The sequence below is a fragment of the Chaetodon auriga genome, chromosome 16 (assembly GCF_051107435.1).
Source record: "Chaetodon auriga isolate fChaAug3 chromosome 16, fChaAug3.hap1, whole genome shotgun sequence".
Lineage (NCBI taxonomy): Eukaryota > Metazoa > Chordata > Actinopteri > Chaetodontiformes > Chaetodontidae > Chaetodon > Chaetodon auriga.
Genome location: NC_135089.1, coordinates 23,378,921 through 23,393,539, shown reverse-complemented (window position 1 = coordinate 23,393,539; position 14,619 = coordinate 23,378,921). Strand labels below are relative to the sequence as shown.

Sequence of the window (14,619 nt, the reverse complement as noted above, 5' to 3'; positions counted from 1 at the left end):
TCTTACAGTCCTGGGTGACTGCCCTGTCAAGCAGTAGTTGGTGTTTGGCTACTCTGGTGTTGTTGCCAATTCCTTTCTATGCTCTACTCATATACTGATCCATGTGCCTACTCATCTTAGCCGTTATGATACCTCGGGTATCATAACCGGTGATCTAGGTGGGTGGGTCCAAGATCACCAGCAGAAACTGTCGCTAGCATATAGTATGGCTAGACAAAAAATGGGTAATGCTGCCCCCCAACACAAGCTACATTATGACAAGCGGGCCAGAGCCCTGCCACTGTTACCTGGAGAGAGAGTCTGGGTACGGGATAGGAATAGGCAAGGAAGAGGAAAGGTGTGCACTTGGTGGAGTTCAGAGCCACATGTTGTTTTGGAGCAGGTAGGGGACACCGGGGTAGTGTACAAGGTGCAGCCAGAGAAGGGTGGCCGCATACAGACCCTACACAGGAATGCCCTGAAAATCTGTGTGGCTCCCCCAGCAGAGGTTTTGCCTCCAGCCGACGAACCGGCTGCAGAGACTCAGAGACTGAATGTTCCGGTGTTTTATGGCTTTTTACCCACAGCAGCACCCGAGCCGGCTCGAAATGAGGAACTAGACGCTCCGCGACGCTCCACAAGAACCAATCTTGGCCAACCTCCTGTGCGTTATAGAAACTGACTGGTTTTATGTTGCAGAGACTGGCAACATTAAAGGGTGGGAAGATGTCGCACGGCGGAAGTTTTAAGTTACTTATTTTTTATTGTTGCAACCATTTGGTTTTATTGCATTTTATTTATTTATGTTCTTGCATGTTTTTATCGTTTTGCAGAGGTGTTTTTATTGTGTTTTATTGCATGGTTTTAGTGTGATGTAATTTGAGTTGTTTTACTTCCGGCCGGAGCACCCTTGGTAATTTGACTGGTAACTAGCACCTGTGAGTGCTTTACCTTTTGTATATAGACTGGCCAATGGGACTGGAGTACGCAGCAGTGAGCAGCCAACCGCACACGAGGAGGAGGGACGTAAAAGGACAAGGCGGAAGGAAGTGGGTGTGCAGCAGAGCGGGTGCAGAACGGGGATCGCACGGCGCAGAGATGGCAGCAGCAAACATTTTAGAGGACGATCCCGATACCGCCTGAGAGGCCTACCCTGAGACGGCCGCGGACCAGAGACCGTGACAGAGGTGGTGGTTGCAGCCGAGTCGACGAGGTCCAGAGTGTTACTACGTGACCTTACGGCAGCGGCAGAGCGAGGAGCTCTGCCTAGCGTGTGAGTACCCTTTGGGACCCAGTAACACTCTGGCACGTGAAAGGAAGGCGTCTCGGCTGTACCGTGTCGTGTACCTCCCCACTGCCGCTGTGTCTCTTGTGTTTGTCCAGGTATCCTGGCCGAAGGTCCGCCCTCCTACGGAGCGAGCCAGAGGAGGAACGGAGAGTGGCGTGGCGACGGCGAGGAGCAGGACGGCCGTCATCGGGTTTCGTTTTTAAATCGGGCCTTGTGCTTGTTTTAGTTGGTCTTTTTTTTTAGCCGATTTTAACCGGTGCATAGAAGACTCTGTGGCCCGTTTTAGAGACGGTGTTAAGGACACCTCTTTTTAATTTTGTTGTTTTTAAAGAATTATTGGTGTCTGTGCCTGGTACGGGCGAAATAAAAAAAGGGACAATCCTGTCCCTAACACACACAGCTTGTTTTTCGTTGTACCTCCTTGGCTGAAAACATAGTGCTCACCACTTGATGTAAACGAACCAACTCAGTAGTTACAATAACCCATCACCATTTTCTTCATTCTCATCACCCCCCATCACATCTCCTTTACATCTTTACTGTGCATTTCCAGCATTTCTAAACAATATTGAGCACAGATGCCCAAAAGACCAAACTTTGCAATTGATTATGCTGAAGTTTATATCTTTAGGTCAGAACCCGTTGGTTGTTATCAGATGTATGAGATACGGAAGTTAAATTGAATGTAAATTTACTATGACCTTCTTCTGATGATACATCAGCCAAACATGATACACTATCCATGAAGAAATTCAGATGATTTTGGGATATAAAGATGCAACTGAGCTGTGTAATTACATATTGTACCGTGACTCTAATGAGAAATGTGATACAAAACACTCTGTAGGGATGATACAAACTAGTTAGACATTTGGGGGGTTGTTGCTGCAGTGAGTTGGCTTTGTGTTTCCAATGTAATGTTATGTGAAACCAATGAATAACAACAAGGCTATTTGAGTATTATTTTGTTATTTTATACTGTTCTTTTTTTTTTTTTAACTTTATTTTTACATTGTTTCAATAAATTTATATGTCCTTAGACTACTTTTGCTAACCTTTGTTACCATTTGTTGCCAGATTTGATCTATGATATTGATAAGGGACCTGAAAACTAATGTAATGGTTTTGAGCGTTCCCCGAACAAAACATTGTTTGCTGGGACGCTTTTTATCACTTTTTTTTTTATCACAACCGTATTTCATTTTTGACTTTTAAAATGCTTTATTTTCATGTGAGCTTTAATTAGTTATTGTTGCCCACACTCGTTGCAGAACGCGTCTTCTCCATTTCACCCTCAGCAAATCTGTGATCGACCTCATGGTCTGTTGGAAGAAGGGTGATAACCAGGGTTCTAAATTAACACCCGCCAACCCGCCAAATGCGGGTTAAAATTCATATTGGCGGGTGTGTATAAAAACTTACTAGCCAATTTGGCCGGTAATGCATTAGGCAATCATGTCAGTCAGAGCCGCTCTACAGTTCTTGGTCATTTGTCCCACGGACAGTTCGTCCTACATTTCCCATGAACACTGTCGTAATGCTACGTGATGACGTACAAGACGCCCATTGGCTGTGCGAAGGCACGCTACAGTTTGTAGTGCAACCGGCGCGAGAAACCACGGAAACGCAAACACAAAGAAGAAGAAGAAGAATGAACGGCGGCGTATAAACTGTAAAAAAGGAGACTGAGCTAGCTAAAAGTAAAAAGTAAAGTTAAACTAAATGCGTGGCTGGGACAGACGTCTGGGGGCGAGAAGAGGAAGGAGGCAGGGGATGAGAATGTCGACAAAGCGTGCGAAACGAAGAAAAGACAGTTTAACGCTAAATGGCTGACAGGTCGTGAATGGCTTGTGTTTGATCACGAAAATGCCGTCATGTTTTGTAAGGATTGCCGCATGTACACGAAAGAAAAAAACAAGACGAATAATTTTGTGGTGGGGACTAATAATTTTAAAGTCGAGGCAGTAAAGGACCATGAGAGTGCCCGAAGTCATCAGGAGAGTCGAAGGAGTCTGCACTACTGACTGCTGCACTATTTGTGTTTTCTAGTTGTACATACATAATTCAATTTATTACCAATGCAATTTTTTGCAAGTGCTTAAGTCATGGCTGTTACTTATATATATTTCTTATTAAAGAAGGAAGGCAGAAACACTTTAAGTTGAAAGGAAAAATACATTTTATTAGGAATGTAATGATACTAAATACTGGAAAAATGTCTTATAAAATAATAAATCTGACAGCATTTTTTGTTTGTATAAATTAAATGTTTGCACTTTCTTTGTATATTTTGTTTCATGTGTTGTACTTTCTGTGCATTTTTCATGCCAACAATGTAAATAAAATGATCAAATGCATTCAGTGGCACTCATAATCTCTCTTATTTTCACCAGGAAAAAATTTGGCTAGTGGAAATTCTGATTGGCTGGTAACTTTAGAAGGTCACCAGCCACATTGGCTGGTGATCAAAAAAGTTAATTTAGAACCCTGGTGATAACGTATATTTAGCCTAATCACTTACGCCTGCCTACACCGTGTTGTACCTCCTCAAACTGACTTGGCCACTGTGAAACGCATTAAGACAGGATGCACAGACTTGACTGGCTCAAGCCTCGCTTTTTCGGTTGTCCAGGATGTCTGAAGGTTGTGTGCAGCGTTAGGTACCATTCTCTACCATTCTTGCCAAGTTGAAAGACAGCCACCTCCGTGAGTTTGATTAGTCTGGCATTAGGCTGAAAATACCTCACTAACTCATTAATCTCGCTTCGTAGTACACCTCTATGCATCCAGTAGTCTACAACAATGAGCAGACGACCTAATATCCAGTGATCACCTGAACGCATCAGCACTCCTTAAATAGTCGCAGTGCTTTTTTTTTTTTTTTTTTTTTTTTTTTTTCTTTTTGCGTTATTGAGAGTTTATCTCCAACATCTGGTCTTGCCTGTCAGTCTCCCAAGTCGGAAAAAAAGGAAAGATTTGTTTTTCATATTTCTAAGTCACAAATCACAACTGGTCGAAAATGATGGAGCGCGACATTAAAGTATAGGCGGTGCTATATTCAGGTCCAATCAGAACGAAAAGCTGGGTGTCGTGGGCGGAGTCATGGAAGAGTCTTTCAAGCTTACGTCCATGACTCATGCAGGAGATCGAAATGGCGGCGCCAGCAGAGAGGATGGAGGTAAGGTCTTTCTGTTAGGAATAGAAGATACTCACAATGAACCTTTGAAAAATACACACGCATATTTTCATTATTCACGGAAAGACGCCGCAAACTATTACAGTGTAAACATTTGGCGTTTTGTCATTACAAGTCCCAGATAATAGTGCATCCATATTAACCAAGCCAACGTTAGTTAACGTTTCTTGTGTGATGCATCTGTGGTTGCCTCGCAATGATTTTGCGTCGCATGTTGGATAGAGCTAAGATTAGATTCAAATACTTGAACCATTACGTATTTGGCAATTTAAGTTGATGTCCAATGTTTGAAGTTGTAAAGCGCCTGCGGAAACGTAGCGCGACAGCCAGCCGGCTGTGACTCACGAGCCTGTGGGACCGCATGGGGACTAACGTGTTAGCTTCCGAGCTAGCTAATTAGCTAGTCGGCTACTTTAGGCCTGGATGCTTCCTCATGTTCCCACTGGTTTTACTATGTCTCACATAAAATTCGTTGTCTTCGATACCTTACGATTTAACGTTAATATTGGTAGACTAATTAGTAAGATAGCAAAGCGTGTTAAAGGGAAGCATCTTGTAGATAACGCCATCAGTTGATCCGGGAGTTGGTTCTACCGAGGGTAAAGGCCTGGCGATTGACGTTAATTGTCAAACCTTTGCTTAATGAGGCGGTAGTCGACACGTTGTGTTTTCAGAAATAGTATATAGCAGATCCTGAGGAAAGCTAAGACGCGCCACACGGTACTATCAGCCATGTGCTCCCATCCTTTGTACTGCGGGGAGGCTGGCTCCATTCACTGCAAATCCGGGCAGTGGAAACAGTCCTAGCAGAGTAAAACTTTGTATATAAGGCAGGTATTTGTGCTTCAGCGACATTAAAAACAAAAAAAAGTTATTACGGATTAGTGTGCGTTTGTCTTTATGATGTGCTTAATCGTTGAAAAACTCGTAAAAACTTGTGTGTGAAGGGGAAGTTGATGTGAATATTGGTGCTTTTTACGTTGTTTAAAAACTACAAGTTTGACCCCTTTTTTTCCCACTCATCCCGAAACTTAAAGGTTTCATGATTGTAAACTGTCAACGAATTTCACTGTGGAGTCGTGAAGGCACCGTAAAACAGCGGAGACATGAATGAATATGCTACACACACTTAATTGTTAACAAAGGGCACGCTTTCGAGTAATTTTTAAGTGTTGCAATAAATCTTGTCATGGCTTTTATGTCAAGGTTTTATTGTACCCTGGTATCATTACACCCATAGTTATTAGTATTCTGTTCATGCCCTCTACATAAGCCAAAGCTGTGTGTTGCTTTCACGATGTGGGGAGAGTTGTCGTTTGCTGTATTTGAGTTGAGTGTACAATTCTTTACACTACATCTGACACACAGTTTTGCATTTTGATAAGATTTATAAGCTCAACATAGAAGTAAAAATGAAGCCTTGGTGTTAATTGCGCGTGTCTTTGTTGAGGTTTCTCAGGGGGAGAGCTCAGCCAAGCCTGCAGCTGAGGATATGACATCAAAGGACTACTACTTTGACTCATACGCCCACTTTGGCATCCACGAGGTAATTTCGTTAAAACAAACTGCAGTCATGTCTTACTATATCTCTTTTATCACTAGGTCTTAACCCTTCTGCTTTTTACTGCCACCGTAGGAGATGCTGAAAGATGAGGTTCGCACTCTGACTTACCGCAATTCCATGTTCCACAACAAGCATCTGTTCAAAGACAAGGTGGTGCTGGACGTGGGCAGTGGGACAGGCATCCTCTGCATGTTTGCTGCCAAAGCAGGGGCCAAGAAGGTTATAGGGGTAAGTGTTAGACTGTACCACAACTTATCAATTTGTTTTCTGTATTGTCTCGAATAATTACATCACTAGTTGGTAGGCTTTGACCAGTGGTAATGGCTTCTTAATAGGGGCAGCGTAAATAGGCAACATGTGAATTTCAAATGTTCTTTGGCTTTGTCTTAATAGATAGAATGCAGCAGCATCTCGGACTATGCTGTGAAAATTGTCAAGGCCAACAAGCTGGATGATGGTAAGTGAATTGAATTTTGTGGTGACATTTAGAACATATCAATTTCCCAATTTTTCTGGGCTCACATGAGGATCAGGGAGTGAAGTCTGTGATTGTAACTTTTGACCTCTTGTATTTCCAGTTGTTACCATCATCAAGGGAAAGGTGGAAGAGGTGGAGCTGCCTGTGGAGGGAGTAGATATCATCATATCAGAGTGGATGGGCTACTGCCTCTTCTATGAGTCCATGCTCAATACAGTCATTTATGCCCGGGACAAATGGCTGGTAAGTATGTGTATATGTTGTGAGGTGGGAGGAGCCGTTTGGTCTTGAAGTATTTTTCCCCTGCTCTAAATTCCCTTTTCAGGTTTTCTTCTAATCTCCCAATGTTCTTGAACGTGAAAACATTAGAGCCATAAGAGAGTGAGACAAATATACTATTTAACATAGCTATGGCCATTAATTTGGATGATTTCAACTTTTGTTACTGCAAAACTGAGCTGAAATCAGCTAAGCTTGTTGGATGGCTTGAGATACTACAGTACCATGAGCCCGATCGGCTGTTGATAAGTAGAAGAAGCTAGTCAGTGATGTGAAGCGGAGCTGTAGCAAATTCAAAATGCTTATTGTTGCAGTCAGTTCTGAGTTTTTGGCTATTCAGTGGCTGTAGTTGCTGTTGTACAGGTCGGATGGTTTGTCGTCACTTGCCTGTCTTGTTTATTTTTGTGTTTTTTTTTCCTCTCGCCCTCTGACAGAAGCCAGATGGACTCATTTTCCCAGACAGGGCAACCCTTTATGTCACTGCCATTGAAGACAGACAGTACAAGGACTACAAAATCCACTGTGAGTAGTGGTCACCTGACCCAACATAAGCATCCGAATTAGGCACGCCAGGGTCAGTCAGTCAGCAATCACTACTGGGCAATGTTCAGTAAAATGTGTGATCAGGAGATCAGGATTAATGCTTGGTAGTCACTGATCACAGCTGGAGCGGAATCTATCAGTGATTAGTGAATCCATGGCTACCCAGCTTTCTCATGTGTTTCATTAAGTTTATAGGTGCTCCATAGATACTGTTTTCCTAATACCTCACTGCAACAGCGCTCTCACTCCTGCAGCGAGTAGCATCCCCCTCTGGCTTCCTGTCCTCCACAGTGCACATTTACATGCTGACTGACTGCCTGCTTGCAGAGCAGGAGTAGAGGGGGACAGATTCCATGGCCTATTTCAGTTGTCCTTCTAAACTTACTGTAGGCTACTTATTGCATTGCTCTTGCATTGGGAGCTCTTATATTTATTATACTGCTCCATTTGGAAGGATAGAATAAAAGCATGTTGTTGACAGAATAAGAAAACCAACAAGATAAAAGGTGTGGTGGTACAGTTTGTTTGTTTTTTTTTAAAGGCCTGCATACCTAAACATTACTAAATTAACAAATAAAATGTCCTCCACCATGTTGTTGAATTATGCAGCTTGACCTACATTTTATTTTCATTCAATGAAAGTGATGTTCGCAGGTCCAGATGTCCTGGAAGACTTAATTGTCCTGGAACCCTGGTCACATATTTAGTTATGGTCCATACTTTCCTATGTTTTTTTTTTTTGTGACGGAGAATGAAGATGACGGAGAAAGAGCAATGGAGATTCAGATTGTTATAAGTGTTTGACGACATTATGGAAAGGATCCCTAAAGAAGTACCTTCTTGTTTGCGAATATGATCTGTGTTGTTAGCCAGGAACCACTGTTAAATCGCTCTTGCCAAAGCCAATGGACTCCATTCACAAAAACTAAATAAATTTAAATAAATTTTGCTATCATAAAACATGCTTCATTCAAACGCTATCAAAACAAAACAAAATTCAACAAAACCTCATTGGTTCTGTTCCAGTGATCATCACGAACTCTGGTCTGGTTGGAATAAAGCCTAAATTCACCAATTAATTCACAGGAGAGTAGCGCAAGGGAGGGCAGATTATGACAGGAGAGACTTAAATATGTAACAGATTTCCACGGGTAAAACAAAACAGTAATTGCTGGTCAAAAGAACATGGTTTTGTGACTGTCGTGCAGTACTGTTAATGCAAAATGTTAGTTGACAGCCTTACTGCTAAGCTAGATATTTGTCTGACTGCAACATAATATTGTCGGCATGATCAAACTATGAAGTTGGTTTAACATTTGATTGTGTGATCAATTATAGTTGACTAGTGTATATAAACATGCCACTGTAGGAACATTGGTTTAATAACCTTTGAAACGAGGTCGCAACTTAACTGCAGTAGGTGCACGGAACAAATTGCACTACACCTCTGAATGGGATTGACTTTTTGCTTTTTGTGGTTCTTTGCTTCATTCTCCACAGTAAAACATATATGGCCTAGGTCAATGCTGTGGCCTGGTAGAGATCCCAATACACATGAAAGCTATACTGCTATAACAAAACAACCATTTGTGTGGGCCAACATGGCTCATGGATGATTGGCGATCAAGATCAATATTCCTTTATTTGTCCCGCGAGGGGAAATTCCAGAATATAGCAGCATCAGTAAAGATTAATATAAGAAGTGCATGCAAATTAGAAACAAAAACAGTATATACAAAAGAGTGAGGATTTAAATAAAAATAAAAAGAAATTGTAAAAAAAATTGTAAGAAATTGTAGATCGTATTTACAGACTATTATGTACATGTTTTTATTGCACAGCTTATTGTCCAGACTATTGCACTGATTACTTGGAGTAGCTTTTATCGTACAGTCTGACAGCTGCAGGGAGGAATGACCTGCGATACCGCTCTTTCACACACTTTGGATGCAGCATCCTGTCACTGATGGAGCTCCTCAGTGCAGTGAGTGTGTTTTGGAGGGGGTGGGAGTCATTGTCTGTCATGGAGGACAGCTTGGCTGTCATTCCCCCCCCCCCCCCCCCCCCCTCCTCCTCCTCCACCAGTTCCAGAGGGCATCCCAGGACAGAGCTGGCCTTCTTGATAAGTTTGTCCAGCCTCTTCCTGTCAGCTGTAGTGATGCTGCTCCCTCAGCAGACTACACCATAGAAAATGGCAGAGGCCACAACAGAGTCATAGAAGGTCTTTAGGAGTACCCCACGCACCCCAAAAGACCTCAGCCTCCTGAGCAGATAGAGTCTGCTCTGTCCTTTTTTGTAAAGTGCAGTGGTGTTATGGGTCCAATCCAGTTTGTTGTTTAGATGAACACCGAGTTTGTAAATCGGTATGGGAGGCAAAAAATGTGATGATCAGTTGAATGGCTATTGTTCGGAATGGAAACCTAAACACTACTGGCTTTCATCCATCAAGTTTTCTGTCAAGTGAAACTGGTCTGTCTATCTCTCTTTGTACGTCTCTGTCAGGGTGGGAAAACGTGTATGGTTTTGATATGTCGTGCATCAAGGAGGTGGCTATTAAGGAACCTCTGGTTGATGTTGTGGACCCCAAGCAGCTGGTCAGCAGTGCATGTCTCATTAAGGTGGGTGGATTGATTATTTGTTTGATGGTATGCTTGTTGAATGACACTGGGATGGAGGTGTATCTGGCTCCTGCCACAGAGATGTTGACTGGTTGTTTTTTCTGGAATAAAAAGTCTGAAATTGAACATCTTTGGTCTAACTCCATCTTATGGGTGTTTTTGTTTAGGAGGTGGACATCTACACAGTGAAGCTGGAGGATCTGACCTTCACGTCACCATTCTGCCTGCAGGTGAAGAGGAATGACTATATCCATGCTCTGGTCACTTACTTCAACATCGAGTTCACTCGCTGTCACAAGAGGACCGGCTTCTCCACCAGTCAGTCTGCATTCGCACACACACACACGCACACACACGCACAGACAGACAGAGAGAGAGACAGACAGACATGTATGTATGTATGTATTTCCACAAGTTCATATAATTAAATCTGTTCTTTACCAATTGGATGGTCGGGGCTCTCTAAACATTAGGTAGTTCCCTCTCCTTATTCGCATTTAAGGCAGGATCATGCAAATAATGATTAAGGGGTGTTCTATTTTGCTCAATTTTGCAAGCACCCACAAGGAAGGTTGTGGTAGATATAGCCTTATATACAGGGGTGCACATAATACACAGTACAAGTTTCAGGTTATTTGTTTAGTTGCCTTTGCATATCAGGCAGCAGCTGAATTGGGTCTGGGTTATGGAATGATTACTTTGGGTGGGCATGGCAAATAGATTGCACTGTGGAACTGTTACAATCCAGCAGATGGCAGTAATGCATTGCTTATGTATGCTAGGAAGGAAGGAAGTAACTGCTTGAAACTGGACGTTTATTTTTTTCCCAATGTCTGTTGCTCTTTCAAAATTAGAAGGCATGAATGTTCGTTACATTCTGTAATTACAGATTATGTGAGCAGGCCTCTAAGGCTGTCAGTGGTGGGTTCATGCCTTACTCATGCAACACTGATGTCTTTTTAGTCTATGCACACTTACTATGTGACCCCCACCGCTGTCTCACCGTGTTTACAAGTGGAACTGAGACCAGACAGTCAGCTCCCAAAACTGCTTTTTTTGGCAGATGAGACCTATACCTTAGAGGCCAATGTACCCCTCACTCACCTCCAATCCAGTTTCATTCCCCTATATTCTGTATCAGTATCTACTGTATGTACTGTACTGTCTCTGTGCAGGATTAGGGGTAAGGGGGTAACTTCAGGTTTAACGGTGAGTTTTCAGGGTTATCATGTGAATTGGTTTGAATGAAGAGCACTAGGAACTTGTCTCAGCTGCAGACTATGTTCATGCACACTTTATTTCTGTCAGGTCCAGAGTCTCCCTACACCCACTGGAAGCAGACTGTGTTCTACCTGGATGATTACCTCACAGTCAAGACGAGTGAGGAGATCTTCGGTACGATCAGCATGAAGCCAAATGTTAAGAACAATGTAAGCTGACGTTCTTTCCTCCTTGCTGTACTTTGATTTTAAAGAATGTATTCTTTTGTTGCTTCATCGCCGTATTTAGTTGCTATGTGCATCTTGTCTGACTTGTTGCTGTTTGCTGGTTTGCAGAGAGACCTGGACTTCACCATAGACATCGACTTCAAGGGTCAGCTGTGTGAGATGTCTAAGACGTCAGAGTACAGAATGCGTTAGAAGTCCCTTCTCTCTCTCTCCCTGTCTTAGTTTGTCTTTAGTACAGGACAGATTATATTGTTTGACTGGGAGTCTGTACAATAGTTTAATTTTTCCCTGCAGCAACATTTTAAGACTTTTTTGTGATATTCTTGTTCAAACGTTAACAGTATTTAAAAAGTTTCCACATCCTTGGGGTCAAAATGCATTGCTGTGATTTACTGTGCTGTAGTCACTCAACAAAATGTGTGTTTGACATGCCTGGTGTTTGTGTCTAACGTCTTCTTGGGTGTTGCTTTTGGGTTGTTGTCCTTTGCATGTGCGAGATCCATTGTAGACATCAACACAATAGCCCTGCTGACATGTCTGCATAGTATTACTGTTCATTCACCTTCTGTATGGTCATTACATGACCCAGCTACTGGTCTCCCCTTATTTGTGATCGTACTGAAGCTGTAAGTACGTGCGTCTTTGGATTTCTGTCTACTTGAGAAACCCTGCCTCCTCCACCAGTTCATAGAAAACACCCAATAGGCCCTCTTCAGACCGAAAACAAACAAAAAAAAGGTTTGTGTGATTGTGATGTTCCAGGGAGAAGACGAATGTATAAACCAGGCAGGTTAGCTTGCAGGCTTATCAATACTCTGAGGCACACAAGGTCATACTCTGTGAAGTTATCACAGCTGCATCCTGGTGCTTGAGTTACACAGTGGAATTGGTCAAATAATGCACAGTACATACCATAGTCTTAGACTAGTAAACTAAATCTGGATTTTTTTTTTTGTTTTAGTTTTATTTTTTTTGGCTGGACAAGTGGGGTTTGCTTGAACTGTGAGCAGTGATGCTCCCACTGTTACCCTCTAGTTTCCTACATTACCCATATTACAGAGTTGTCAAAGCTAAGAATGAGCAATGCCCCCCCCCCCCCCATATGAAAATTTTAATTGCAATAAATATGAAGTAAACTGAGAAGCTGTGTTGTAAGTGAAGAGTTTTTGAACAAAAGTAGATGGTGTAAAGACCATGAGAAGAGACCAAGAGAAAGTCATCTGGGGTATTCAGAAAGAAAAAAAAATCAGTCCAAATTGACTGGCTTATGTTCTGTTCTATGGGGTCTGTCTAAGATATCACCGTTAGTGCTGTGGCAACAGAATGTTTGTTAATGCACAGCAGCCCGATAGTGCCGTAACAGTGACTGTGGGGATTAGCTGTAGAAACTGTCCCAGTGCCCCAGTACATACTAATTGTCATGGTATTCTATAAATAGTACACACAATATCAAAGTATTTACATGTGTTATTGCAATTGGAAATGATGCAGTATGTGTGACAAATTTGCTTAAAATTAGTATATAGTATGGATTTGGGACACTTCAAGAGGCCCTGCACATGTGCAGTCAGCACATCTTTGGTAAGTTGATCTTGACCAAAACCAAAAGTTGGCTGCTACAAACCTGAAACTCTTCACTGGGCCTATGTTGTGTGGTAGATGGGTTACAGCATTTGTGATGCACCAACTATCTTCCCTTATTTGGCTTTGAGCCAGTCTGATGCTTTTGGGAAAACATCTTTAAGTGTTAATCACTGGTGAAGCTGAAGAAAGAAGGTGGCCTGATGGGACCAGATCCTGAGCCCAGATTCGCACTGGCTTCTACAGTGCTGTGTTTTCCTTGATACAATAATGTGTTTTAGGCTGCTTGAGTCCTTCTGAACAGTAACCACCACACTGTTATTTTTCATATTTCCTTTTTTTGTTGCTTCTTTTTAAATAAATAAAAAAGATAAACAAATAAACTATCAATGTAACTTTTTTTTGCATTGTTTACAAAATGATCTGAGCTGTGTGGAATACTGTCACCAGCATTGTTCTGGTGGGAAGGGGCTTTTTCAAATTCTACATTCAATCACTGGGTCTAATTAGGATGTGACTGATGTCAACAGAGTATTAAATCATTAATTTGGGTTCAAGGTACTGAGACAATGAAATGCAGTTTAGCATGTAACCAGTGCAAAAGGCAGTGAAGTGCAGAAGAATGATATGCAGTGGCATACAAAAGGTTAAAATTGCTGTTCTGTGTAAAGAGTAGAAGATGGACCAATCTTGGAATTTTTTTTTTTTTTTTTTGCTGGGGCATCAAAATGTGGCCAGCCCTAGAGATTTGAGCCTCAGGAAGATTGAGTAGACTTGGGAGTGGTGGTGCACTGTTCTGTTCTACTATGCAGTGACACCTGCACAAGAATGACATTCATGGAAGAGTAATCAGAAGAAAACCATTCCTGTGACCCCACATGTTTTCAAAGAAACATCTAAATAGGCTCGGTGCATTTTGGAAATACATCTCACCTAGTAGACATGGTTGGATCGACCATGCTTTGGTTTTGTTTTGCAGCCAGTGCAAGTTTCACTGGAAGGGGGCAGACTTCGAACCAAAATTTGGATGCAAACACCACACCATCTGTAACAAAAGCTGAAAATAATGAGGATTGTTTCAATAACTGGATAGTGATCCTAAATGCACCTCAAAGTCCACAATGGGCCACCTCAACCAAACCAGAAAGTCCAATAATCTCACAGAGCTAGAAGCCTTTTGCAAAAAAGAATAGGTGAAAATCCCCCTAACAACAATTGAAAAGCTCTTAGTTGGCAACGAAAAGCATTAACATGCAATGATGTACTGACCATGCAGGGTGACCAAACCATGATGCAGAGTTTAGCAAGGTGACAGCTGAAGGTAAAAAGCTGTTGAGAATCCTGTAACTGCTGAGAGTCCTGTAACATCTACCAGGGGAGAGGAGGGCCAACAGCTTTTGACAGGGGTAAGATGTTGATACTGCAGTACTTTGTAGACATCACTTGCGCTGGATAGCCTCAGTGGTAGGGAGTATAGAACTGGTGATTCATTGGGCAGTTGTTGCCTATCTGTTGTGTTTTCCGGCCCAAGACAGTGCAGATGGAAAGAATGCTTGCGATGGTGCAGTGGTAGATGTTTACTAGAGCTGTGGATACAGATTCTTGAGTATCCTCAAGAGGAGATGCTGCTGAGTGTTTTTTTTTC

The 14,619-nt window shown here is 42.2% G+C and overlaps 1 protein-coding gene across 2 annotated transcripts; it reads left to right on the top strand.

Moving 5' to 3' along the window:
* The first annotated feature begins 4,363 nt into the window (after positions 1 to 4,363).
* On the top strand, positions 4,364 to 13,364 carry prmt1 (protein arginine methyltransferase 1). Of its 2 annotated transcripts, none has more exons than XM_076752425.1 (10): positions 4,364 to 4,445; positions 5,914 to 6,009; positions 6,100 to 6,255; positions 6,421 to 6,484; positions 6,606 to 6,748; positions 7,219 to 7,306; positions 9,830 to 9,945; positions 10,113 to 10,263; positions 11,254 to 11,375; positions 11,502 to 13,364. In XM_076752425.1, the coding sequence occupies exons 1-10, from the start codon at positions 4,404 to 4,406 to the stop codon at positions 11,583 to 11,585; spliced, it is 1,062 nt and encodes a 353-aa protein (XP_076608540.1). In that variant the 5' UTR covers positions 4,364 to 4,403; the 3' UTR covers positions 11,586 to 13,364. The 2 variants fall into 2 exon arrangements, with proteins under 2 accessions (XP_076608540.1, XP_076608539.1); XM_076752424.1 differs by having other exon boundaries at positions 4,380 to 4,445; positions 5,923 to 6,009.
* The last annotated feature ends 1,255 nt before the right edge of the window (positions 13,365 to 14,619 follow it).

Excerpts from the sequence above, each read along its gene's own strand:
- prmt1 (XM_076752425.1), top strand. The coding sequence starts at position 4,404 with ATGCAGGAGATCGAAATGGCGGCGCCAGCAGAGAGGATGGAG. Across the intron at positions 9,946-10,112 it reads GCAGTGCATGTCTCATTAAG|GAGGTGGACATCTACACAGT; the intron begins GTGGGTGGATTG and ends GTTTTTGTTTAG. Across the intron at positions 10,264-11,253 it reads GAGGACCGGCTTCTCCACCA|GTCCAGAGTCTCCCTACACC; the intron begins GTCAGTCTGCAT and ends TATTTCTGTCAG.